The sequence below is a fragment of the Somniosus microcephalus genome, chromosome 18 (genome assembly GCF_052327205.1).
Source record: "Somniosus microcephalus isolate GS21.2 chromosome 18, FLI_Smic_1.0, whole genome shotgun sequence".
In the NCBI taxonomy this organism is placed as follows: domain Eukaryota; kingdom Metazoa; phylum Chordata; class Chondrichthyes; order Squaliformes; family Somniosidae; genus Somniosus; species Somniosus microcephalus.
The window spans coordinates 56,661,330-56,687,918 of NC_141004.1; the positions used below are offsets into that span (position 1 = coordinate 56,661,330).

General features: G+C 43.1%; 1 protein-coding gene across 13 annotated transcripts in view; it reads right to left on the bottom strand.

Moving 5' to 3' along the window:
* Window positions 1–26,589, bottom strand: part of anks1ab (ankyrin repeat and sterile alpha motif domain containing 1Ab) — a 440,627-nt gene that overhangs the window by 214,772 nt on the left and 199,266 nt on the right. For all 13 annotated transcript variants that reach the window (XM_086011497.1, XM_086011496.1, XM_086011499.1 and 10 more), the window contains 2 exons: window positions 19,875–19,948; window positions 14,388–14,520 (listed from right to left, as the gene is read on the bottom strand). In XM_086011497.1, coding sequence (XP_085867623.1) covers window positions 14,388–14,520; window positions 19,875–19,948 — 207 coding nt within the window. The remainder of the gene's footprint in view (window positions 1–14,387; window positions 14,521–19,874; window positions 19,949–26,589) is intronic.

Here is a 26,589-nt window from a genome sequence, read left to right on the forward strand (position 1 = left end):
GATAACCCATCTTGCATGACCACAATGAAACTTAGAACCTCAGACATCATCACTAAATTCAGCCAGGTACAGTCAGTCTCCCAAGCGAATATTTATTAAAACAATTTTAAACAGTTAGAAAATAAACTTCTTTCACAACTGAAGTGGGGACATTGGTCAGTACTTTCATTATACAACTTATGACACTTGTTATGATATGCCATGCTCAACAGCAACTTAAAGTGCCAAAATAATAGCCAATCCAAAAGTTGAAAACAAAATCATTGCCTTTGCCCCATTTTCATATGTCCCACACCGGTAGGCCCCCTGCAAATATTGAAGGGCGAGGGATACCTCACTGACTGTTTGAATTAATTGCTGGTACAGGTCATACTGGATGTTGGAGAATTTTTTTAAAAATCGTTGATAAGCCACTACCAGATCTATATACCCAACAGATAGGTAGGAGGTACGGGTCTAATGTGACGAGCTGCAGTTCTGTCACAGAAAGTCTCCCCACATAATTTGTCCGTTTTACAATAGAACTGGAATGTATAGGTACTGGTCAAAAATACAGTCCAACAGCACCACTTTAGAACTGCTCTGATTTCTGTGCATTTTTCCTTCTAAGCATTCTTACATATTATTCTTGTACTGTAAGTGACAATAACCAGCATACCTCAATAAAGTAGCTAAGTTGTGCACTTAGTAAAATGTTTTCCCTGATAACTGCTCCCCTCCACCCCCACCATTCTCAAGCTGAGATGATAGATAGACAGCCTAATTCAAATACAATCTCTAGTTGTACTTGTGAGCAGGCTGCTGGAGATACCAGAGTAAAATTGGGGTGAGTCACCTCTAATTTTTTCTCTCCCTTCCAGTGGAACATAGGAAAGTACAGGAGGAGAAAAGACTCTGCAGTCCATCGAACTGGTCCCCAAAACGAATACCTCTCAATTACCCATTTCCTCAAATATCTGCCCAATTCTCACTTAAATTTTTCCAAACTATCTGCCTTCACTCCTGCCCAGGGCAGTTCATTCCAAACCCTGTTCACCACCCTGTGTGTAAGGCAGTTAAATTTAAACGATCTCTATCTCCCTATGTTTGGGCAGTCCAGCGGGGTGTGTAAAAGTCAACCGCTGGAGGCGTACTTCAATATGAGTAGAAAATCAAAAAGTGAATCAAGTCTGGGTGCTGATGCACACCTCCGAGCAGTTTCTTCCGCCCAGCTATTAGGAGTCTGGTGGAAGGTCACTGGCCCATCCACTCAGCCTGGGGAACTGTGCATGAGCACCTGAAAAAGGGGGAAAACATAGAAGCGGAAGCTGTTTATCATTTTTTTTTATTAAGGTAACTACACATTACAATAACTTGTACTTACATAGCAGTTAAATTAGTAGAACGTGCCAAAGCAATTCATAATAAGGGAGGGGGAAAAAAAACTGAGCAGGAGTTGCGTGAAGAGTATGGGGAAGTGACCAAAGGTGTGGTTCAAGAGTTAGAATACAAAGATTAAAACATCCACATCATGATCAGCTCACAGCAAAACTGTGAAAGAAAATCAGAATTATTTAAAACAGATGCAAGAGTTGGTCTTGCCAGTTAATATCCTTTCTAAACAACCACGGTTTTACTTTTTCTTCAGCTTATCCGGGATTGATTCTTTAAATACAGAGCGCAGATGACCTCAGTTTGGAGCAGTTTGCAAAATGGTAGTGAGAGGACGGAATTATGAGGAGACACCATCCTCCAACTCAGGGTGCTTGTCATTTTAAATGTAAACAGTTAATTCAACTCTCTCACATGGCCAGGCTAACTGATCGCCTCAAACAAACCAGTGTCACTCACATGAGGTTAACAACAATTCTTAATTTTTTTTCTTGTTTTTTTTTTATAAAAAGAGCAGTGCTGAGAGAGTCGCTCTTTCAATCACAATCCGTTTTTAATTCTTGCTGGTATCTTGTTTACACGGAATCCCAATGACTTAATTTGGTCTCAGAATTCTGATCTGCACCATCTGATTTAACAAAGTTCCCTGTTTACACAGACCGATCTCAGAGGATTATCTCCAAAGCAGCATGTATTTTTCTTGTGGCATGCAAAAGCACCCAAACAGCCAGCACACTGTCAGTATGTCTGTGTAACTCAGTAATGAATCTCGCTGTCGATTACACTGCACTGCCTCTGAATTAGGCCTGCTACAGAAGCTAGTCCAAAGTTGGAGTTTGCTTTGGGCCAGGACCAATTCAGATCAGACAAAGCTCTATCAACTAAAATTCAGATTTTACCAGCCATGTAAGTTGCCCCCATATCCAACTGGCAACTAACAAAAGTAGGATACAAGAGGAAGACAATGATCAGACATAAACAAGAGGAAAAGAATGAAGGCGAAAAGTTATTAGGGGACTGCGTAATGCATGGGGTTAATATGCTGCCTTTTTACTTCAAGATTCTAATTCAGACCACGCAAAGTGTCTTCTCTTAACCAGCTGTAAGGATCCTATGTGAAATGAATATAGGCAGTCACAATACAGTTGCTCCTGGGTGTGGTCCTACAGCACAAACTCCTTCAAGTTCAGTATTAATTAGGGCCGTCAAATAATTGTAGTTAACTTCTCCGATTAACGTATTCATATTTTTGGAAATTAATTTTTAATGCAAGTTAATCACAGAAGTTACACGGAGAGTACCTCGTTAGGAATTTTAGTATTAACACACCAGCACTGGAAGAGCATGTGTGTGGAAGTTAAATTAAGACAGAATTAAGCTCTACTGTGATTCCTCCTGCAGCTGAATAACCTGGCAATCACTACTAATACATGAACAATAACTGCATGCATGAGGTCACGGAAGGTGGCCTGCACCTATGGAACCATACCCCAACAGGTTAACCCTTCCGGAGAGGAAAACTGGTGAGAAAAGGAGATGGGGAAAAAATCATCACAAAGAAGTCTATTCAATGTTACATATGAATACGTATGGGATATCACATTGGTTCTATTTCAATACTATATTTATACAAGTCAACCGAACCCAACACTAAGCTACAAGTGTTTCATGACACATATCACTGTGCTGCTGCGTTACAGAGCTTCATGGAAGTGTGCCGCTATATCTGTTGCATAGCTACTTTCATCATAGAAAACCTTTCATGTCACTTCCCATAGAATTCTATAAACTTCAAACTACAATAAAATAACTTAATGTAGCACTGGCCAACAATGTTTGCCATTTTATGGACAAAGCTCAAGCCTGCACTAATAGAAACAAAGGAGCTACTCAGTGTGTGCTTGTGGTCTTCCCACACAGTGAACGTTGATATTACTTGGGCCTTAAAAAATGTCAGAAGACCAGCTTGTTACAGAGTTAATATGTTGGAAGATATGCTTCGCGTAGCAAGCTTCAAAGGAGTCACTGTTCAAAAGATTCTAAGATTGATGCCCTTTTTTTATATCCACAGGAGGCAGTACAGCAGGATTTCCTTAGCTGGTCAGAGTATCTGATTAATTTTCCTGTTTATCTAGCAAATTGTGTGTGTTTACTTTCCTTTTAACCCTTTCTCGCATGTTTCATTTTTAATCAGAGATTTAACTTGTCACCTTCTACCTGAGCTTGGAAAATGCATCTTGGCAGCTGCAAGAAACAAGGAAATGGGGGAAAAGCAAGTTTCCAACTGGTTAAAATAACTTAGTTAAAAAATGTACTCCAGTTTTAAAGTACTGGAGACAGTAACAAAAAAAAATTGTATTTAACAGACATTGATCAGATTAACACATGGACTTTACACTGTTCATGCTTAATCTAAATGGCTCACAGTAAAATGCTTAAATTGTTGAATAAGGAATACACTTCTACTATCCACGAATGCTATAAATCAACTTTTTATGGGTTAAGAAAACAGTGCTCTGAAGGAATAATCCAGGATAGGGGCATAAACTTTGTGTACGCTGTAGTGTATGTACTTTGAAGAAGGAACTATATTCTGCAGCCCCTGTATACCGCAGTACCAGTAGTGACCACCCCTGTATATAAGCCTGTGTAGTAACTTTGTATAGTAGTTCCAGTTTTGTCTCCATTCAGTAAACACCTGTTATAACCAACTTCTGCAGTCCGTGTCTCAATTACACACGGACATTACATACACATCTGAACTATAAACCAGTGTCTAGTCACAAAACATTCTAAATTTGATTTTTTAATGCCATCAGGTGTTAGCTTTAATCAGGACTACAATTTTCTTAGCATCCCAGGCTAGGTGTGGAAACATGAGATTTTGTTGGTTAGCCTCAACACCCAGTCTTAAATGATGCGCCTGTTTTCCTCATGGAAAACGGGGACAAAAAGGGCCAATTTTTGAATACAACTTCCTGCACCCAATTAGCGCCTGCGTTACGAGTACTGCCATACTGGTTGTAGGCAGCCTTGCAGCAGGTGCTAGGCTCCTTGCATATGTTAATTAGGAGCCTAAAGCTGGTTGAAGGACCCTTCTGTAAAATTAGTTTACAATGAATGAAGCAGGTGCCACTGCTGGGAGCATCCTAGGGGGGAAAATCATAGGGGCCTAAAAAAATAATTAAATTATTAATTATAGAAACGTTGGGAGTTGGGAAAGAAAAGGCTGTTTGACTGACAGTCAAGAATCATTTAATTGGGTGAAGAGCATGTTCGTATTCCAATTGGCGTGGAAAGGCGTAGCACCATGAGAATGGGCTTGCTGGACAACCAATCGGGGTGGGGGAGCGTGAGGGCACGGCAGTTGAAGGGAGGAGGTGAGGCGAGGTGATGAAATCTCCAGGAATACATCCAACCAGAGATGGCAACCCTGGCCAGCCCCGCTCAGAATGCTTTAGCGGTCCCTGCGGCTGTCAATGAAAGGTAAGTGTCTTTTTACATTTAAAGTTAAAAAAAACCTTCCTGTGGTGCCAGGAAAGGCAGGACTGCTCTCCCGACTCCACAGTCGCCATGAACGCCCCTCCACACCTCCCCCCCACAACAGTTGCCTGCTCCAAACCCCCCTCCTGGGACTTAGCTTCGGGCTACTGCCAGCAAGAAAAGTGGCCCGACGTTTGGCATTTACAGTGCGCGAGCTGCCTGTGGAGGCACGACAGGCAACCCACGCATAAAATGTTAATGAGGCATGATGCCCAATTTTGGCCTGGCCTTGGTCCTCTCGCAGTGCTGAATCTGGGTTCGAAAACAGGCCAAATATCTTGTCCCATAGGTACATTTAGTCCACTTTCCTGCTACCTTAGTAGTTGTATTCAATTATGTATTTCTCTTAAAAGTAAATTTGGACAAGTATCTTGAAGAGCTCTAAGCTACATGACTTATAACCTCTTTTGGTAAGCTAATGCAAAACCTGACCATCCTTTCACTAATGTTCCTTACATCGCTCCTGAATCGCTCTCTTCTCAGCTGATACTCACCGATATGACTATGGCAGTAGGTGACAAAACAAAATGTAACATTTTAGTCTCGAAATGTTACGATGATGGTGACCCTAAAGAAGCAGCGAGGGAAATGTTTTTTTCCCTCCCAATTACAGTGGTAAACATTATACTCAAATATACATCGTAAAGCCCTAACATGGAATTTTTCCTTGAAAAGGCTGAAGTCCAATTAGCTTTAATTATGAAGCTGAAATACAAGACTTACTCTTAGAAGTAGAAAAAATATTATGGGACCCAGCTAACTTTTAGCAATACTGGAATTAACAGTTCAATGAAAACAACTGGAACGAATGACATTTAGATTTATGAAACACAACCTTGTAATCCAAATGTTAAAATGTTGCGTTGAATTGATGCACTTAGGTAGATTAAAATTGTATAGAAAATTAACAGGGTCATGGAGGATGAGCAGCTCAATGGCATCACATTACGAGCCAACATCCTGAAACAATGACAGCACCTCCCAAACCCCCGACCTCTACCACCTAGAAAGACAAGGGCAACAGGTGCATGGGAACACCACCACCTCCAAGTTGCCCGCCAAGTCACACACCATCCTGACTTAGAAATATATCACTGTTCCTTCATCATCGCTGGGTCAAAATCCTGAAACTCCCTACCAATGTTCCCTGTAATTTTTTGGGGGGGCCGCACAGCCCATTCAAAATACCACGCATGCCAGCAAGCCGGCTGCACAGGGCCCCTGGAATGCTGCACGGCCATGCTGCTTAAAGAGAACATTGCTCCCTACCCAACAGCACTGCGGGAGTACCTTTACCACACGGGCTGGAGCGGTTCAAGGCGGCGGCTCACCACCACCTTCTCAAGGGCAATTAGGGATGGGCAATAAATGCTGGCCTTGCCAGCGACACACATATCCCAGGAACTAATCAAAATAAAAATGAAGCATATCCTCAAAACAATTCCATCATCACAGAATCTTGATAACTCAATATGCTTCAGTTACATACAGACATTAATTCGACTTACAATGTAAAATGTTATTACCTTTAAAATTCCAGTTATATTTATAACCAATTCCAAAGTGCCTATTAACTCAGCACAGACAGCAGAGTCTGGCCCAATGCCCACAAATTCTGCTGAAGCTCAACAGGAAAACATTAGTTTTTAGGTGTTGCACAAACATTGCATTTGTTTTGTTTATACTAGAAACAGCCAGCAATGTCAGATGTGCCCATTTAATCTGGCAGTGCAAGTTGCTATGGGAACACGTACATTTGACATTTAAACATTGCAAGGAAATTTTCCATTTCTTTGCATTAGCTACGAACAATATCCCTGCAATCTGGACCTTTTTTTTCTCGTAAGCAACATGCAAACTATCCTGTAATTTTGTTCCTCTAATGCCAGACATCTGTGATGATGTTTCACTTCTATTGTATGCTCTTACTCACCAATCAGCTCCCCAACTGTGAAGTAGGCTTACTCTGGGATGTGGTGTCAGGAAGGAAAAATAAACTTGCATATAATATGCAAACAGATGGTAAGATGAGTAAAGACACGCATGCTCAGATAATTAACGGTGCCTTGTGTACACCGCTAGCATACATGTTTGTAATTTACTTCTGACAATACACACAAGCAAAATGTTTTTCATGCGACACTTGATGATGGTATGATTCCACAATTTTTTCTTTTAGGAATATTCATCATAAAAATCTGCAATTCCCCAGAGTCTGTCCAGGCACACTTGGAGTACTGCATTCCGTTCTGGTTGCTGCAGTGTAAGGGAGTCACCCAGGCCCTCGATGATGTCCAGAGGAGAACAACAAAGCTGACCCTAGTGTTAGGTGAGGAACAACTTGATATGCTAGGGATTTTCAGTCTCAAAAAGCCTCCTCTCAGGGGGATATCCTGCTGAATATCTTGTATAGGCAGACATATAAAAGTTATGTAGGGATAGAAAAATTAAAAGAAAATGCTTTGATAAGCCAAGGCAGCAGGACAAGAGGGCATAGATTCAGGGCCATGAAGGGCAAGTTTCACGCAGAGGATGATCAAAAGCTGGGGCAAGTTTCCGGGGAAGGGTAGGACACTAGTCTCCTTTAAGAAATAGCTAGAATCTGTAGGGAGAAGACAATAGGTTGGTACTTTGGAAAGCCAAAATCAAATGGTCAAAAGGACCATCATCATCTCACCCTAGATCTTGTGATCAAAATGTGCCTGATCACTGTAATGTGGGTGTGTGGAATAACAGGGGAAAGAAGGACACGGAATCACGCATGGAAAAAAATGAGCTGTTATGCCATGCCGGACTCTACCTGCCCACCTTCTAGCAAGAGACTCAAGACTAGGTTGCCTTGCTGCCATTAATCATCCAGGAAATAACGCCTTTCACAGGGCATGCTAAAATGTAGGTAATAAAATTTAATGAACTGCTATAAAATAATGGTGGATTAAAAATGAATGGGTTTTACTTAAACAATGATCAAGTCTTCTTGGGGCATCGGATTTTGTTTGGCCGCATTAACAGAAGTCCAACTACATTAAGCACACGTATGCAATAACTATTTGGAAAAATTAAATAATAATGACAAACCCAGAACCACCCTTCAGATGAATACTTACACCCTTATTATGTAACCAAACCTTTCAAGTAGAATAGGTTTGGCAGCACACTGGGGCTGTAGAATCTTCTCTGCAATGTCAGTGGGGTGGCTTCCACAGCGATGGTAGCAAAGGCAAAGCAAATATGCATGTGCAATCCTGTGTACACACATGTTTAAAAGTCACAAATCAAGTCTTCCATTTCTGGCCATGGCCTTCCCGGATGGTACCAAAATCATATTGCTGGCTGATTCAGGTGGGTTGAGCACCAAGTCAACCAGCGGCCAATAAAATATTGCGGCCTACACTTTTGACAGCAAGCATTTAAACTTGCCCGCCAGCACAGTTTTCTATGGAAGATACACACACGCCATCTCGAGTTGACTCTTCAGGCATCGGTAGTGACGCTTCATTTACATTACAAAATTGAGCTGCCAATAGTTGCACTGCAATGTAAACAGGCCTTCTTAATCAACTCTTACCTGTATGCCTGGTGTAATTAGGACAGATGGATTAAACAGAAACCAAAATCTGATTGCATGTCAAAAACTGATATTTTACATTCTTCAAATTTAGAATTCTTTTTCAGGAGATCGGGCATTACTTTGAGTATTTCTGTCCAAAAAATGTGGAGGAAATGGAGGATAAGGGGAAAAAAAAGTTTAACAATCAGAATGACATTTACTTACAAGTGGAGTGGAAATTGCAATAATTTTCACCTTCTTTACTTGCCCACTGTGTACAGTGAAAACCTCCTGTAGCGGCAATATTATAGAATTGTGTTCAAATTTGTTTGGTTTAGATTAATAAATACTGAACTTCATTTTCTTCATAAACTTCATTCATAGACGACAACATGTGCAATAAATATCTAATCAGATATGAGTACAGGTACACTATCCCTTCTCCGAAAGCCTTGGGACCAGCTGAGTTTCGGTTTTCGGATTTCAGAAGGTATTATTATAAGACTGGGAAATTTGTCCGGGGTCGGGGTCGGCCGGGGGGGGGGGGGGGTGGTCGGCCGGCGGTTGGGGGGGGGGGGGGGGGGTCGGGTCGGGTGGGAGGAAAGACTATCGGACAGGCCGCTGCAGCTATCGGATGGGCCGCTGTATTGTTGGGTTCACTCTCCCGGTATTTCCTTCACACTGCCCGGCTCGGCCTGCAATCTCCTACCCAGGAGGGAACTCTGTGACCCTCTGCCCTGCTCAGCGTAAGTCGTGCGCCACTCTGGTCATGTCGTGCGCACGACTTACGCTGAACGAAAAAACTTTCGGTTTTTAGAGGTTTTCGGAAGTTCGGATAAAGGATAGTCTACCTGTACAACCTCTCATCAATATTTAAACCAAAGGGGGGGGGGGGGGGGGGGGGGTGTTGTGAATGCTGGAAATTTTGAAATGTGAAACAAAAATTCTGCAAATTCACAGCAGGTTCATTTTCAGTATCTAATTCAGATGGGTTTAGCACTAAACTAGGGTTGTATTCCCTGGAATTTAGGTTAATGGGTGATTTGATCAAAGTTGTCAAGATATTAAGGGGAACCGATAGGGTCGATAGAGAGAAACTATTTCCGCTGGTTGGGGAGTCTAGGAGTAGAGGACATAGACTAAAAATTAGAGCCAGGCCTTTCAGGAGTGAAGTTAGGAAACACTTCTACACACAAAGAGTGGTAGAAGTTTGGAACTCACTTCCAGAACTGGGTCAATTGTTAATTTTAAATCTGAGAGATATTTTTGTTAACCAAGAATATTAAGGGATATGGGACAAAGGTGGGTATATGGAGTTAGGTTGCAGATCAGCAATGATCTCATTGTATGGCAGAACAGGCTCAAGGGGCTAAATGACCTACTCCTGTTCCTCACTTTCCTACAAAAAGAGAAAAGATTGGTTAAATCAGTGAAGAGTGTACAGTAGAGATGTTAGTTGTTGTAAATACAAGTTGCTGTTGTTGTAGTCGATCTTTTCTCTCTAAGATATTGATTGACTCGCTGTGTTGCCTCCAGCATTTTCTGCTTGAACAAAAACCTAGGTTTAAATCAGTGAAAGGGTTAACCCAAGAGCAAAAGACACTGAGGCTAAGGACTCCAGTGTAATGAAAAGTAAAATGAGTGTGTTGGATGCTTTAAAAGGTCAGAGAAACAATTACTTCAATTAACAGAAGAATCTGCTTTAAACTGCAGTGGTCAATAAGGAAGTAAGCACTGGCCTAAATAATTTGTTGAAAATACATCAAATACTGGCCCTTTATGACAATGATCATCTTCAAAGTGATAAAATTACTGTAAAACTGACTGTTCAAATAGCTTTTTAAAACTTCTTTAAACCTATGCTTGTATATGCCACTCATCTCTACACTATTATCAATTATATATCAAATCTAGAAGCAGCAATTAAGTACAATGCAATAGCATGTTTCCTTCTGTACATTTAAAAAAAAGTTGCATTACATTTTTATTAGCAGACAGTTTGAGTTTTCAACTGAGGTACTCGTGACCATTCCGTGATGTTAAAGACAAATCTAAAAAAACTTACATCCACTTAACATTTGATTCTAAAATTTGGGTTCCAGTGAATGTTGGCTGTAACACTGGAAAACAAGTTCACTGTAACAATGCCCTCTATTCTGGTGCAGTCTATTTATTATCCAGTAACAGCACTTTGAGATTTTCAGGCTAATGTGAATGCAGACTTGAACTGCTTAAGAGATAACAATGTTTCTTGAAGGTTGGCCGAGATATTTCTCAGGTCAACACATGGAGTTCCACCTGTCATTGCTTGCTTGCTCTACAAGATGATTTATAGTATAACCAACCTTCAACAGAATAAGCTAGCTGCAAGTGGAATGCAGAAGCCTCTGCCAACAATTGCTACGCAGCAAAAAAAATCTTTTAAAGGTCATAGGCATAGTTGAGCAACCGAGCAGTACAAAGACTAAATCTGTATTTTCGCCTGCCATTAACATCCAAAATAAGACATTATATAATGCTTCATTCATCAATACTAAATTAGTCTTCTGACTAACTGTATTTGCTCTAAAATGTAAAGTACCATCTGTGGCCAGTAGCAGGAATTACTAACTGTCCCTTAAGGTTAAACTTAAGGCAATCCAGGCAAGAAAGGATTTTATTTTACCAAGAACGTATCTCTCTGAAATGATCATTTATGTTTTAAAGAATTTTTTTTAGCCTGCTTTCCTTAGGCGAACCATGATCCTGATGTTTCACTTAGCCTGTTATGGGAGAATGCCAAAGCTATTCTTCAAGGTGACATTATTTCACATTTTATTATGCCCAGGGAGGAGGAAACTCTGGTTTCTCCAATAGCTTGTAGAGGACACAACTTAGTTTGTAGAATTCATACATTAAAGCAATTGCAGTGATGATCTCCGTTTGGGCCAGGAAGGAACTGAATTGACTCCTTTATTACTCAAGGTTATCTGTTTTATGATCACAGTCTCATCAAACCTGATTCATAATGCTAATATTTCTCCTATAAAGTAGAGGAAGATGTCTACAGAAACATGTGACTCAAGAATACTGCAGAGGCACGGCAAAGGGATTTGAAGATAAGGATCTTGCAATGGATCTGCTGAGTACAAGAAGTGAGTGTAGCTTGACGAGGAAATTTCAAATGTGGGTGTGGGACTTTATTTCTGAGGGTGGAAGAAAGGGGTTTTTGTATTGTTGGACGTGCTCAATCTGCTTTGTATTGCTGAGGTGCCTAAACTACATGCAGCAACTTGGTGCACAAAGCCCAAGCAACTCAATTCAATTTGCATTTACATTCCTTCCTCATTGGTCTGTTGTCTCAAATTTTCAAGTCCCAGAGTTTGGAAAGGGCTGTGCAAAGTGTTGTTAATTCATTGGTGGGTAATACCTAAACCAAAACGCCAAGGTCTGTTAGTATGTGAAGTAAGATATATGCAAGTTAATGGGAGCATTGATTTAAACTTCATATGTGGCCCACTTGAATCGCTGGTATGTACCTAAGCAGTCCAGAAAGACAAAAAAATATGCACATTCCTTGCCGTAGCAGATCGGTTGTAGGGGGAAAAAAGCTCAGCTTAATGACAAGAAGAATATCAAGGCTTTGCACATTTACGCTAAGCCTGAAGTGGCATCTAGAGAGGCTGAGAGTGTTCAGGCCACAGACTTTTGAGAGCCAAACAAGGCATTAAGCTAGAGGATATTATGCCTCATTCCAACCCTAATGTCAGACAGGCAAATGGAAAGGATGGCAACAGTAGTAAAATTGATGATAGAAGCAAAAATGTAAAACTGATTACAGAGAATCCTGTCAGTGTTAAGAGATTTTGCGAGCTTTGAGGTTGCAGTACAATGACTAGGTCTGGGTGGTAGCCATTGTCAAAATGGTGTCACTATGGAGATTTAGGGAGGCAAGGAGAGCAAAAAGCAGCAACTTCCCTCACTTTACTGAGCAAAGTCCTCAGGGAGCAGCACAAAAGCTGCCCGACTCCCTCAAAAAACATATTATACAACAACGCACATCACAGGCCGGCATAATCACTACCTCCCCCAGTTGGTATTTCTCCCGCCCCCAGTTTGTGCTTCTCCCTCCCTCCCCCAGTTTGTATTACCCTCTTGAGCTCATCCAAAACTCAGCTGTCCATGTCCTAACTCACACCAACTCCCATTCACCCATCACCCCTGTGCTCGCTAACCGACATTGGCTCCTGGTCCAGCAACTCCTCAATTTTAAAATTCTCACCCTTGTTTTCAAATCCCTCCCTATGTCTGTAATCTCCTCCAACCATACAACCCTCAGATCTCTGCACTCCTCCAATTCTGGCCTGATATGCAACCCTGTTTTTTTCTCGATCCACCATTGGCAAGCATGCCTTCAGATACCTAGGCCCCAAGCTCTGGAATTCCTGCCCTAAATCTCTCTATCCTTCTTTAAGGTGCTTCGTAGTCCTACCTCTTTTGGTCACCTGTCCTAATGTGACTCGGTGTCAAATTTTGTTTGATAATCACTCCTGAGAACAGCCTTGAAATGTTTTACTACGTTAAAGGCGCTGAAGTTATTGCTCTCTCTCCCTCCCCCAGTTTGTGTTGATCTCTGACCCCCCCTTTCCCCAGTTTGTGTTGCTCTCTCCCCTCCCCAGTTTGTGTTGCTCTCTCCCTCCCTCCCTTAGTTTATGTTGCTCTTGCCCCCTCCCTCCCCAGTTTAAGTTTCTCTCTCCCTGAGTTTGTGTTGCTCTATCTCTCCCTCCCCCAGTTTGTGCTGCTCTCTCCCTGCCTCCCTGTTTCTGCTGCTCTGGCTCTCCCTCCCTCAGTTTGCCTTTCTCTCTCCCCAGTATGTGTTGCTGTTGCACCCTCGCTCCCCAGTTTGTGCTGCTCGCTCTCCCGCTCCTCCAGTTTGTGCTTCTCTCTCCCCCCACCCCTGCAGTTTATGCTGCTCTCCCCAGTTTTTGTTGCACTCTCTCACTCAGTTTGTATCACTCTCCCTCCCTCCCCCAGTTTGTGCTGCTCTCCCAGGACTCGTTCAGTTTTCATGCGACTTTCGTTGCCCCGATGCCACCACCTGCATAACTGGTAAGGAAGCAGTGCGTTCCAAATAGCAGACTGACCAGCAGGGCCTAAACATCGCAGATTGGCTGTAAGTCACGACAACCAGTATGCTGCGAATGCACGAACCACGCATACAAGGACCGTTCCTCCCCAGTCACCAGCAGAAGCGCACGGGAGACCAATCGCCCATTCTGGTAGACACCCGCCAAAAGCGGGAGTGTTGGAACCCCAACCTTGGGGACCTTCTTGACCCGTGTGGTTCAGCTACTCACTGGATAAACTCACTAAGCCATCGGGGCAGCATGCTTGTTTAAGTATACACTTCTGTGGAAGGGTAAAAATGCACCCAGTTACATCACATTGTATGCTATGATTTTGCAGGTACTGTAGAATACTGCTGGACTTCAGAAAGCTTCACACCTCATATTTAGTGATAATTATCAGTTAATCAGACAACTTGCATAGTTATTATTTGCAGTGTTGTAACCATACTTATTTAGCATATTCGTACCAGTACATTATAGGAAAAATCATGCATTAACCCAACACTCTTTAATGTTGTGGCAATACTCTTGTGCAATCCTTTTAATTCATCAGCTCAACGTTCCCATCACAACTACTGCTCCTGACAATGTGACCATCAATACGTCATTCTATCCTATATAGCTCAAAAAGAGGACATAATTCAAGGTTGGAAGGGAGAAATCTAGAACTGTACTTTTGGAGATTTTTCACAATTCAGGTAAACATAATATAGGTATTTCACACATCCATCATTACGCTTTAAATGACAATGCTGCACTTCATGTCATTAAATTGCCTCATCTTTCAATAAATAGTGTATAAGTAATCAACTTACCTGGGGTAACAATAATAGATGGAGGCTTAAGGTTGAGTACTAGTTTTGGTTTACTGCTACAAAGGTTAGATGGCAAGCTGGTCTCTTGACTCTTGACTGAATGATTGGCATTAGGTGCAGGCACAGCTGTAACCTGGAGAGAGAGAGAAAAGAAAGCTGTTTTATTCCTATTCTCAGTAACACAGTTGTGTGTATACACAATAAGGCAACATGCATCAGATTCTACCACTTTTCTGAGCTCCTGAACTCATCTGCAATACAATGGGAAGGTGCCACATAGTTGCCCAGCCTCTGGAAGGTGACGTGCACATTAATGCACTTTCTGGTAGGGAGCCAACAATAAACAGTGACTTTGTAATAAGCTGCTTGACTTTCCTTCTCAACCACTGAGGTACACGGCCCAGGAGGAACTAGCAAAGGAAAAATTACCCTTATAAAAAGGAACAAAAATAATGTCTTAATATAATTTGCTTGTAACCTATATACTGTAACAAATTGAACTTTTTTTTCAAGAAAAAAGTCAGTTACAGATAACCTAAGGATAGCCAAGAAAGTGGTCAGAAACAACACTAGTTCAAAAAGTAGAACGTTAGACAGACCGATTAACAAGATTTTGTCTCACTTCAAAGACAACCTGCACACAAGGAATGTGATTTTGTTGCAGAAAAAAGTACAAACGTATTCAATTTTAAGTAGATTAACTTTTACAAATGAAAACTCAACTGTTAAATCTACTTGAACCCCATTACTTAAAATCAGAGTGAATATCCTGTCTTTAATTTATACCTGGCTCTCAATGATGCATTATCCAACTTCACCATTACCTTTCGGCCTGCAATCGATTCTGCAAATCTCCTGGATCCTCATTCCCATGGAAATAACCTCCATCGTCCAATTTTCAACCTTCAAATAGCTTTTGGATTTCACTCGCCTGCTACACCCGTCTCCGAACATGGACAACAGTCTATAGATGCCCCATGCCGACTCCACCCTACCTACGTCAACTTAATCCCATCACAAGACCCCGACTTTAACTCTGGACTCCCTCCTATCAAATCAAATTTTATTGTCATTGTTAGTGCACAAGTGCAGTACAACGAAATGTAGGCTTGCGGCTCCCGAGAGTGTACAATTTGGATTAGGACACTTAAACATTTCAACATACATTTGTACATATATATTAGCATAAATATGACCATAATAAAGTGCATCGGCAGATGTGCAGGCTTTAGTGTTTACTTGTGGAGTTCAGTAGGATGACAGCCCTGGGAAAGCTGTTCCTAAATCTGGTCGTATGGGTGCGAATGCATCTGTAGCGTCTTCCAGATGGTAGGAGGGCGAACAGACTGTGGCTGGGGTGGGTAGGGTCTTTGATGATGGACCGTGCCCTCCGTAGGCAGCGTTTCTGATATATATGTTCTATGGTCGGTAGCCGGGTGCCGGTAATGCGTTGGGCAGTTTTGACTACCCGCTGCAGGGCTTTCTGGTCATGGGAGCTACAGCTGCCGTGCCATACCGTGATACAGTTTGTCAGGATGCTCTCTATAGTGCAGCGGTAGAAGTTAGAGAGGATCAGGGGTGACAGATTACATCCCTTCAGCCTCCTCAAGAAATATAGGCGCTGCTGGGCCTTCTTCACCAGAGAGGTGGTGTTGAGGGACCAGGAGAGGTCTTCCGTGATGTGGATTCCGAGGAACTTAAAGCTGGCCACCCTTTCCACCTCCGCCCCATTGATGTGGATGGGGGTGACTTCCGCCTTTGGACTTCCTGTTCTATTCCGTTACTACCAGGAAATATGTATATCCAAATAATTGCTACATGACCAGGCCTATGTAACTTGAGTTTTCCCTGTGTTCATTCGCGTGCACATTTTGGCTACCGCTCCAAACTTGAGCCAATCACTTCTATTTCCACTTTTTTCTCACCCTATTTCTTTGCTCTCTACCCCTCCCTGACTCTCCTGTCGTCGCACCTCCTTTCATTTCTCCTCTATCGGGTACTCTACCCTCCCAAATCCCTACCCCAACTCTTCGTTACTCTTCAATCTTCCTACTCTCCTGCCGTCGTCCCAGGCTTGACTCCCTCAGATAAGCCTACAGCTTTCCTCCGTGCCTCTCTTGACATCCACCGAAGAGCCCATCGAGCCACTCGTTGCAGCCTCCTTACGAGCAGCAACCCCAACTGTCCCATCCTACTCTCTCGCCGACCTTCCCGCCCAGCGCCCCTGCTGGGGGCTAATCTTGCTAATCTCCTCCCAGTCCAACTCGGCCAGCAGCAGCACCACCACCCCCGCCCCCCAACCCTGTGCTGACCCTGTGGATTCTGGTAGCGGATCAGCTACCACCACCCTTCTCCGCAACTCTTTCCAGAATGTCCGTTCACTTGTGAACAAGGCTCTTGCCATCAATGAGCTTATCGTGGATGATTGCATCGACATCATGGCCTTGACGGCAACCTGGCTGAGGGGTGATAACACCTTACCCCGAAATGACGCCTCCCCGCCTGGCTATACCTTCCACCACTTGCCCTGTCCAGAACGTCGTGGTGGCAGTGTGGCTCTTACCACCAAATCACATCTTTGTCTGCCCCCCCACTCCTCTGGCACGTTCTGCTCCTTTGAGAAACTCATTAAAAATCCTCGTTCTCTACCACCCACACAAGTACCATAAACATTTTATCACCAAGGTACCTTCACTGTTTTCCTCCCTTAGCCTCTGCACCAAGCAACTTCTCATCCTCCGTGATTTCAAACTCCATCTCAATTCATCATGCCCCCTCTCCTCTGAGTTCACTCGCCTCCTATCCTCCCTTAATCTCTCCCTCCATATAAACTCCCCAACCCATATTCATGGCCACCCCCTCGACCTCGCTATTCCAATCGTGTCAATCACAGATTAAGCCATCTCTGACCACTTCCTTGTATTGCTCTCCACCCACATCCCCCTTTCCCCGCAAAACCCTACTTCCTCCTGTGTCCGCCCCTGGAAAAAACTCTCTCCTAACTCACTTGCAACTGCACTTACAAAATTCCAACTGTATAGCCTTTGGCCCTCCATTCACCATAACATTTCTGCAGCTACCGATCTGCTTAACCACAACCTCACCACTAACTTTGATGTCCTAGTCCTTATTAAAACAATTACTCTCGCGCACCCTGGCCATTCCCCCGGTACAGCCCTCATCTCTGCGCCCTTAAGTCCAAGGGGCGCAGACTTGAACAGATATGGCAGACAACTGGTTTAGCCATTCACTGCCAGTTCTGGCTGGACCACATAAAGCATCATCAGGTCCTACTCTTGTCTGCCAAAACTGCTCACTATTCCAGGATCATTCTGGAATGCAAAGATAACCCCCAGATTCTTTTCTCTACTGCAAACTATCTTCTTAAACCCCTCTCCCTCCACCCTCACCTCCAATAACAAGTGCGAGGAGCTCATGGACTTCTTTGTCTCTAAGATTGAGAGCATCCGATCGGCTCCGCTGCCACTTCCCTTCCTGCACCTAGCCCACCAGGCCAAACATCCTCTAAGGTTCCCCCTGACCTAGCCTTGAACTCGCATCTGTCTCCAGTTCCTCTCCAATCTCCCCTCATGCCCTCTCCAAGATCATCTTATTCATGACCCACTTTCTGCTCCCTTGATCCTATTCACACTAAACTGCTGACCACCCAACTTCCTTTTCTGGCTCCCACGTTGACGGTTCTCTCCTCAGGAACTGTCCCTCCTTCAAATCTACTGTCATCACGTCTCTCCTCAAAAAAACAACCCCTGACCCCTCGTCCTTGCAAACCTACCAGCCCCATCTCCAACCTCCCTTTCCTCTCCAAAGTCCTTGAACGTGCTGTTGCCTCCCAAATCCATGCCCATCTTTCCCAGAACTCCATGTTTGAATCCCTCCAATCAGGTTTCCACCCCTGTCACAGTACTGAAAAGGCTCAGTCACAAATTACATCCTTTGTGACTGTGACAAAGATAAACTACCCCTCCTCGTCCTTCTCAACCTGTCTGCAGCCTTTGACATGGTTGACCACTCTATTCTCCTCCAACGCCTCTCCACTGTCATCCAGCTGCAGAGAGAACCGTCAACATGGGAGCCAGAAAAGGAAGTTGGGTGGTCTGCAGTTTAGTGGGAATAGGGTCGAGGGAGCAGGAAGTGGGTCTCATGAATATGATGATCTTGGAGGGGGCACTCACCTGGTTCCATTCTTATCTATCTAATCATAGCCGGAGAATCACCTGCAATGGCTTCTCTTCCCACTCCTGCATTGTTAACTCTGGGATCCTCCAAGGATCTACCCTTGGCCCCCCTACTATTTCTTATCTACATACTGCCCTTCAGCAAAATCTTCCAATAACACAGCGTCAGTTTCCACATGTACGCTGATGACACCCAGCTCTACCTCACCACCACATCTCTCGACCCCTCCACAGTCTCTAAATTATCAGACTGCTTGTCCGACATCCAGTTCTGGATAAGCAGAAATTTCCTCCAACTAAATATTGGTTAGACCGAAGTCACTGTCTTCAGTCCCAGCCACAAACTCCGTTCCCTAGCCGCTGACTCCATCCCTCTCCCTAGCATCTGTCTGAGGCTGAACCAGACTGTTCGCTAACTTGGTGTCATATTTGACCCTGAAATGAGCTTCCGACCACATATCCGCGGTGTAACTAAGACCGCCTACTTCCACCTCGGTAACATTGCTGGTCTCCGCCCCTGCCTCAGCTTATCTGCTGCTGAAACCCTCATCCGTGCCTTAGTTATCTCTAGACTATTCCAACGCACTCCTGGCTGGCCTCCCACATTCTACCCTACGTAAACTTGTCATCCAAAACTCTGCTGCCCATGTCCTAACTCGCACCCAGTCCTGTTCACCCATCTCCCCTGTGCTCGCTGACCTACATTGGCTCCCGGTTAAGCGATGCCTCTTTTTAAAAATTCTCATCCTTGATTTCAAATCCCTCCATGGCCTCGCTCCTCCCTATATCTGTAATCTCCTTCAGCCCTACAACCCCACCCCCCCCCCCGTGTTATCTGCACTCCTCTAATTCTGGCCTCTTGAGCAGTCCCGACTTGAATCGCTCAACCTTTGGTGGCTGTGCCTTCAGCTGCCTCGGCCCTAAGCTCTGGAATTCCCTGCCTAAACCTCTCCACCTCTCTTTCCTCTAAGACTCTCCTTAAAACCTACCTCTGACCAAGCTTTTGATCATCTGCCCTAACTTCTCCTTATGTGGCTCGGTGTCAAATTGTGTTTTATAACACTCCTGCGAAGTACCTTGGGACGTTTTACTACGTTAAAGGTGTGATATAAATACAAGTTGTTGTGGTTGTTATTTCCTGTATGTCAATATGAACCACTATACTACATTCATGCTACAGTATATTACCACACTTTCCTAAAGAGGTACAAAAATTTGCTTTCAAAAGTAATTCCACTTGGAATGCTCCACAGCAGCTCTTTACACTGCCATGGTGCTCCTTTTTACTAACCTGAGATAAGGTGAGGTTCCGCCCAGGTTTGGTTGCCACTTCAGAGGATACAGAAACAGGCCCAGCCTTCTCATCTGTAAGAACCAAATCAGACAGAAGTTTTTCTTTTATTGTATTAATACTGCAGGAATACCCTTCAGCATTGTGGAAATGCATGGTTCTCACTTCCCAGGCAGTTTTTTGTTGTTACTTTAAGCCCCTCCCCAACATAGCAGCTCAAAATGGCCAATTCATCCATAACGGTAAGTCCAAGCACAATTATCAATTGGGAGTGATATTAAGGCTAAAGGGATCAAGGGATATGGGGAGAAAGCAGGGACAGGATACTGAATTTGGATGATCAGCCATGATCACATTGAATGGCGGAGCAGGCTCGAGGGGCCGAATGGCCTACTCCTGCTCCTATCTTCTATGTTTCTATTTGTATGATTGGTCACTATCAAATGGTCACAGTCAAATGCTGAACACCTGGAATACTGTGCACAGTTTTGGTCTCCTTACCCAAGGAAGGATGCAGTTGCCTTAGAATGGATAAAGTAACGATCGCAGTTAGGAGAGATGACCAAAAGCTTGGTCAAAAAGATGGGTTCTCAGATGATTTTTAAAGATGGAAGTGGAGAGGCAGAAGGGTTAGCGTGAATTCCACGGGGGGGGGGGGGGGGGGGGGGGGGGGGAATAAACAATTTTTGAAAACAAAATTCTGTAAAACATGGAAACGGGTTAATGCATTAAAAAATCCATCAGTGGAGCTCACGCATTGGCCTAATTACAGAGAATATAAAGCATAGAAACAGGCCATTCGGCCCAACCAGTCGATGCTGGCATTTATGCTCCACTCGAGCCTCCTCCCATCCTTCCTCATCTAACGCGTTGAGCATAATCCTCAATTCCCTTCTCCCTCGTATGCTAAGCTAGCTTCCCCTTAAATGCATCTATACTGTTCGCCTCAACCACTCCCTGTGGTAGCAAGTTCCATATTCTCACCACTCTCTGGGTAAAGAACTTTCTTCTGAATTCCATTTGCTTTCTAGGTGACTAGCTTATATTGATGGCCTCTAGTTTTGCTCTTCCCAAAAGTGGAAATGGGCAAAAGAACCACCTGGTGCTTCACTAAGCCATATGTCCCAGATTCATGCTCCAGATCACAATTAAGTAACCCCTGCTAGACATTTTGTATGTGTGAATCTCAGCTAAGAACAGGAACATGCTTGACGGTTATTCCCTCCATATTTTAATAGCCTGCCAACACTCATTGTCTAGGCTCATGTGGAGAATGGCTACTTGGGAAAGGGTTAATGGCAGTCACAGAACCATATCCCAAGAACTAGCACCTTCAGGAGAGCAGAGGAGAAAACTAAAAAAAAAAATTATTAACATGGACAATTTGTAGATTCCCCAAGGGTGACAATCTAAGTTGGAATTTTTAAATATTGGAGACTGCCATTCACCCAAATACAAGCAGGGTCACGCAAAAGGACTGTGCTTCTCAAATGTGGAACCCACTCACTGAGGGTCAAGGTTTGCAGAAGCCCTGGTTGGTTTGTGGATTACTACCTGAGAAGCACAAATCTGAGTATCAAGATTATACAGATCTTGAAATAAAGATGTCTTCAACAGAATTTTCATTTGTGAAAATTAGGCACATGCTGTGCAAAGCAATATATCTCAGACTCTTTAAAAGTCTATGTATAACGCCTGGTACATATTAGTGGTGAGAAACAGCACCTAGCAAAGATGTCTCCATTAAAAAGGGCAGTATCCCCAGAAGTTGTACCCTCACCACCATTCAATGACTCAAAATTAATTAATATTTGGAAGTTGACAGAAGTCGTCAACACTCCTTCAATCTCAGCTCTCTCTCCAACTGCAGAGTCTGGCACCACTGTTTATATCACATATCGGCTGCTCTTGGAAGTCAAGCTGCCATAATTACTATCACCATCAACTGCAGGAGTAGAAGGAATGGAATCAATGTCAGAAACATCGGAAAGTGGCACAATTGATGTTGATAAATTGCTACTGGACCAGTTGTACTTGAGTACACTGACTGATTTTAAAAAAAGATTTCCTCTCCAAACTGTGCCATTCAGAAGACATCAGAGAATAAACTGCAGGCAGTAGAGAGGTACTGTATCAAAAGGTTTAGCAATTGTACAAGACCCAGTAGAGGCGTTTATGTGCCTAATATGTAACTCACATCGACAATTTACGGCAGCACAGGTAGGGTTTTGGGACAAACCTACCACTATAAACAGAGCTATAGAAACTTAGGTGGCCACCAGAAAATAGATTATGATCCCATTTGCACAGACTGAATTCCAAGCCACTATTCAGCAATGAAAGGGAAGTGTTATACATACAAGGAAGCAGTGCTGGATCTAGTTCTAGGGAATGAAGTGAGGCAATTGAAGCATGTTTCAGTCAGGGAGCTTTTGGGGAACAGTGAACATATCATTAGGTTTAGAACAGTTATGGAATACGACTCGGAACAATCAAGCATAAAAATACTTAACTGGAGGAGGGCTATTTTCAGTGAATTAAAAAGGGATCTGGCCCAGGTGGATTAGAATCAAAAACTGGGAGGCAAAACAGTAATTAAACAATGGGAGGCCTTCATGGTGATATTTCATGTAGACACAGTCCCACGAGGAGGAAAGGAAGTACATCCAAAGCTCGATGACTAAAGATATAGATATTAAAATGAAACAGAAAAAGGATTATGACAAATGTAAGGTTGATAATACAGTGGAGAACCAAAATGAATACAGAAAGTACAGAGGAGATCTAAATAAGGGAATAAGAGAGGCAAAGAGAATAGATTAGTAGCTAACATAAAAGGAACCCAAAAGTCTGTTATAAACATATAAATAGTAAAAGAATCAAGGGAAGGGTGGGGCCAATTAGGAACCAAAAAGGAGAACTTCTTTTGGCATGGCTGAGGCACTAAATGAGTACTTTATATCCGTCTTCAATAGAGAAGAGGATGCTGCCAATATAGCAGTAAAGGAGGAGGTAGTAGTGATATTGAATAGGATAAAAATAGATAAAGAGGAGGTACTTAAAAGTGTAGCAATACTCAAAGTAAAAAAGTCACCTGGTCCGGATGGGGTGCATACTAGGTTACTGAGGGAAGTACGGGTGGAAATTGCGGAGGCTCTGGCCACAATCTTCGAATCCTCCTTAGATATAGGGGTGGTGCCAGAGGACTGGTGGATTGCAAATTATACACTCTTGTTCAAAAAAGGGGAGGGGGATAAACCTGACAACTACAGGCCAGTCAGCCCAACGTCAGTGGTAGGGAAATTTTGAGAGACAATAATCCAGGACAAAATTAATTGGCACTTGGAAAAGTATGGGCTAATTAATGAAAGTCAGCATGGATTTGTTAAAACAAAATCGTGTTTGACTAACTTGATTGAGTTCTTTGACGAAGTAACGGAAAGTGTTGATGAGGGTAGTGCAGTTGTTGATGTGCATATGGGGGGAGAAATTCGGTATCGCCTCGTTTGAGGCGCAATTATCAGCCGAGCGCAAAATTTAGCGCCTCGCGCTAATTATCGCCTCCAACTGCAAACTTGGCTTCTATCGCCCCTGGAGCCGATTGGAGCGCTAAATCAGGCGCTACACACCTCTCTTAAGGCACTAACGCCGAGGAGCGAGGCACTAACTCAGAGCGCTGGCGAAGCTCATGTGATGTCTGTCAGCAATGGAACACAGACACACTGGCGCCAGCTAGTTCTTAAAGAGGGGGGGGGGGGGGGGGGGGGGGTCGATCTTGCTCTCCATCCACACCCTGCTCATTGCAGCCTTGAATCTCGGCCTGGAGAAACCTGTACATCAATTCTGCTGGAAAGAACAATGGAGAGGCCCATGGAAAGAGCTGAGTGCAGCCCCCATAGTCTTTTCTAAATCGATGCAAGGAAGGACAAATCAAAATGAACCTGCAAAGTGCAGCTCAGTACCCAAAACTCCTTCACACAGCGTTGAATCTCTCCAGAAGTCTCTTTCTCAGAATGCGTGGTGCGAAAATGTCGCCGACAAAAAAAGTCAGGAAGCGGTCGCCTTTAAATAGCGCTCTCCAGTCCCTTGCCGACAGCAAAACCTTTCCCTCAACCTGTCGTTGCTAGCGGCAGGCGGTAAGGCAGGGGGCGCCACTCAATATCCAGTCTGGGGCGCTACCGGGGTGTTGCACACTTGACTGAAGTCACGATCTGCGGGCGCAGGAGATCGTGGCGGTAGTGTTTCGCGTCGCCGCAAAATGTCTGGTCAATTTCACGAGCGTCGCAAACATCGTTGCACCTGGGCACTAGTTGCTTGGCGACCCATTAGTAGGGCACTAACGGGAGGCGCAAAGCAACCGAATTTTCCCCCATGGACTTTCAAAAGCATTTGACAAAGTACCACAAAATAGTAAGCAAAATTAAAGGGACAGTGGCAGCCTGGATACAAAATTCTCTAAGGGTCAGAAAGCAGAGAGTAGTGGTGCATGGTTGTTTTTCCAGACTGGAGGCAAGTGTACAGTGGTGTTACCCAGCGGTCGGTATTAGGACAACTGCCCTTTTTGATATATATTAATGACCTGGACTTGGGTAGACAGGGCAAAATTTCAAAGTTTGCAGATGACACAAAATTCAAATGTAGTAAATAATGAGGAGGATAGTAACAGACTTCAAGAGGACAGACAGACTGGTGAAATGGGCAGATACATGGCAGATGAAAGTTAACGCAGTGAAGTGTAAAGTGATACATTTTGGTAGGAAGAATGAGGAGAGGCAAAATAAATAAAATGGTACAATTTTAAAAAGGGGTGTAGAAACAGAGTGACCTGCACACAAATCTTTGAAGGTGGCAGGGCAAGTTGAGAATGCGGTTAAAAAAGCATATGGGATCCTTGGCTTTATTAACAGAGGAAGAGTGTTCAAAAGCAAGAATGTTATGCTAAACCTTTATAAAACACTGGTTAGGCCTCAGCTGGAGTATTGTGTTCAATTCTGGGCACCACACTTTCGGAAGGGTGTCAAGGCCTTAGAGATGGTGCAGAAGAGATTTACTAGAATGGCACCAGGGATGAAAGGCTTCAGTTATGTGGAGAGACTGGAGAAGCTGGGGTTGTTCTCCTTAGAGCAGAGAAGGTTACGAGGAGATTTCATAGAGGTGATATGTAAAAGAACTAGAGGCGACATGAAGATTTTTTTTTTTAACCCAGTGAGTTGTGGTGATCTGGAATGCATTGCCCAAAAGGGTAGTGGAAGCAGATTTAATAGTAGCTTTCAAGCAGGAATAAGAAGGAAAAATATTTACAGGGCTATGAGGTCAAAGCCAAGGAGTGGGGCTAATTGGATACCTCTTGCAAAGAGCCAGCACAGGCAAAAATCGGCCAAATGGTCTCTTTCTGTGCTGTTTCATCATTCTATAATCACCCCTAAGGGAAGGTTTGCTTAATTTAAATAACTATACAAGGCTAATAATTCAATCTATTTTGCCTCCAATGACTCGGAGAAATGATCTAATTTAAGAAACCTATTTGTATGATAATGAATTACTGTAGGAGAAACAAGCTCACTCAATCAGGTAATTTCAGCAAACAATGATAAGTAGCAGTTTATATCATTAGCTTTCTATAAGGAATTGCCAGAAAACACAGCTTAAATGATATTATAAACAATCTGGGGATTTAGAATAATTGCCTGAAGACTATTCTTTTTGACATTTGTTAATAAAACCTGAACAACTTCCAGCCATTGTTCATCATAAACTCAATCGTATTTTTTTTTTTTTTTAATTTTCAGCAAAAATTTGATTACATGGCCTGTGATGATACCCAATGCTAATTCCTTGTGTATTTATCTGCATCTTTTCTGACAGCAGAAAGTTAATTTGAAAAGCAATTACTCTAAGCATCTATTGGCTATAGATGCTGCTGTGTAAAGTCATGAATATATCAGATTATAGAAAGTCATACAAGTGCAATAATATCTTTATTGTGGTTTATTTACACTGGTATCGGAGGTCAGATCAGATCAGACCTGGTACATACCTAATTTGACATTTACAGGGGTCTTAGTGACGGACAGTTTGAGGAGTTTTCACTTCATGTATTTTTGCACTCGTGCCAGTGATTGAAATGCAATATTCTTCCACTTTCTGTATCCACTGTCAACACCCAGCACTTCGAGCTTAGCTGCAACATGGATTCGATACAGAACACAGCTCCCTCTACAATGCTTCAACAACCCTCTCCTCCCCCCACCCACTCCCTTCCAACTAGTGTGACATTTTTATTTACCAATGCAAGCAATCCTTGTAGCTTCCGTTAGCGAAACTGATAAATTCAGTGCAGTGATCTCAAATGAACCAGGAAATGAACAGACTGCATTTCATTTTGAACTTCCATTTTTTTGATCTTCACAGCAAAGGGGAAGAAACTATACACCTGGGTTAGCAGCATCAGAGGTCCAACAAATTATTACTGTACTGTAATATCTCAACTAAATTGATGTCATGCAAATTGCATTGCCGTATGATATGCTTATTTTAGAATTAATGGTTAGAATATCCTGTAGATATTACATACTATTTACAATCTGTCCCTTCAGTGAGACAATTGCATTGGTTGGTAACTATTTTTGAAATCCAAGACTCCATAATTTTAAAGGCACTCGCACCTTTACCCTTTTTGGTCTCCCGATACCACTGAGCAAAGCAACCTGCTCTA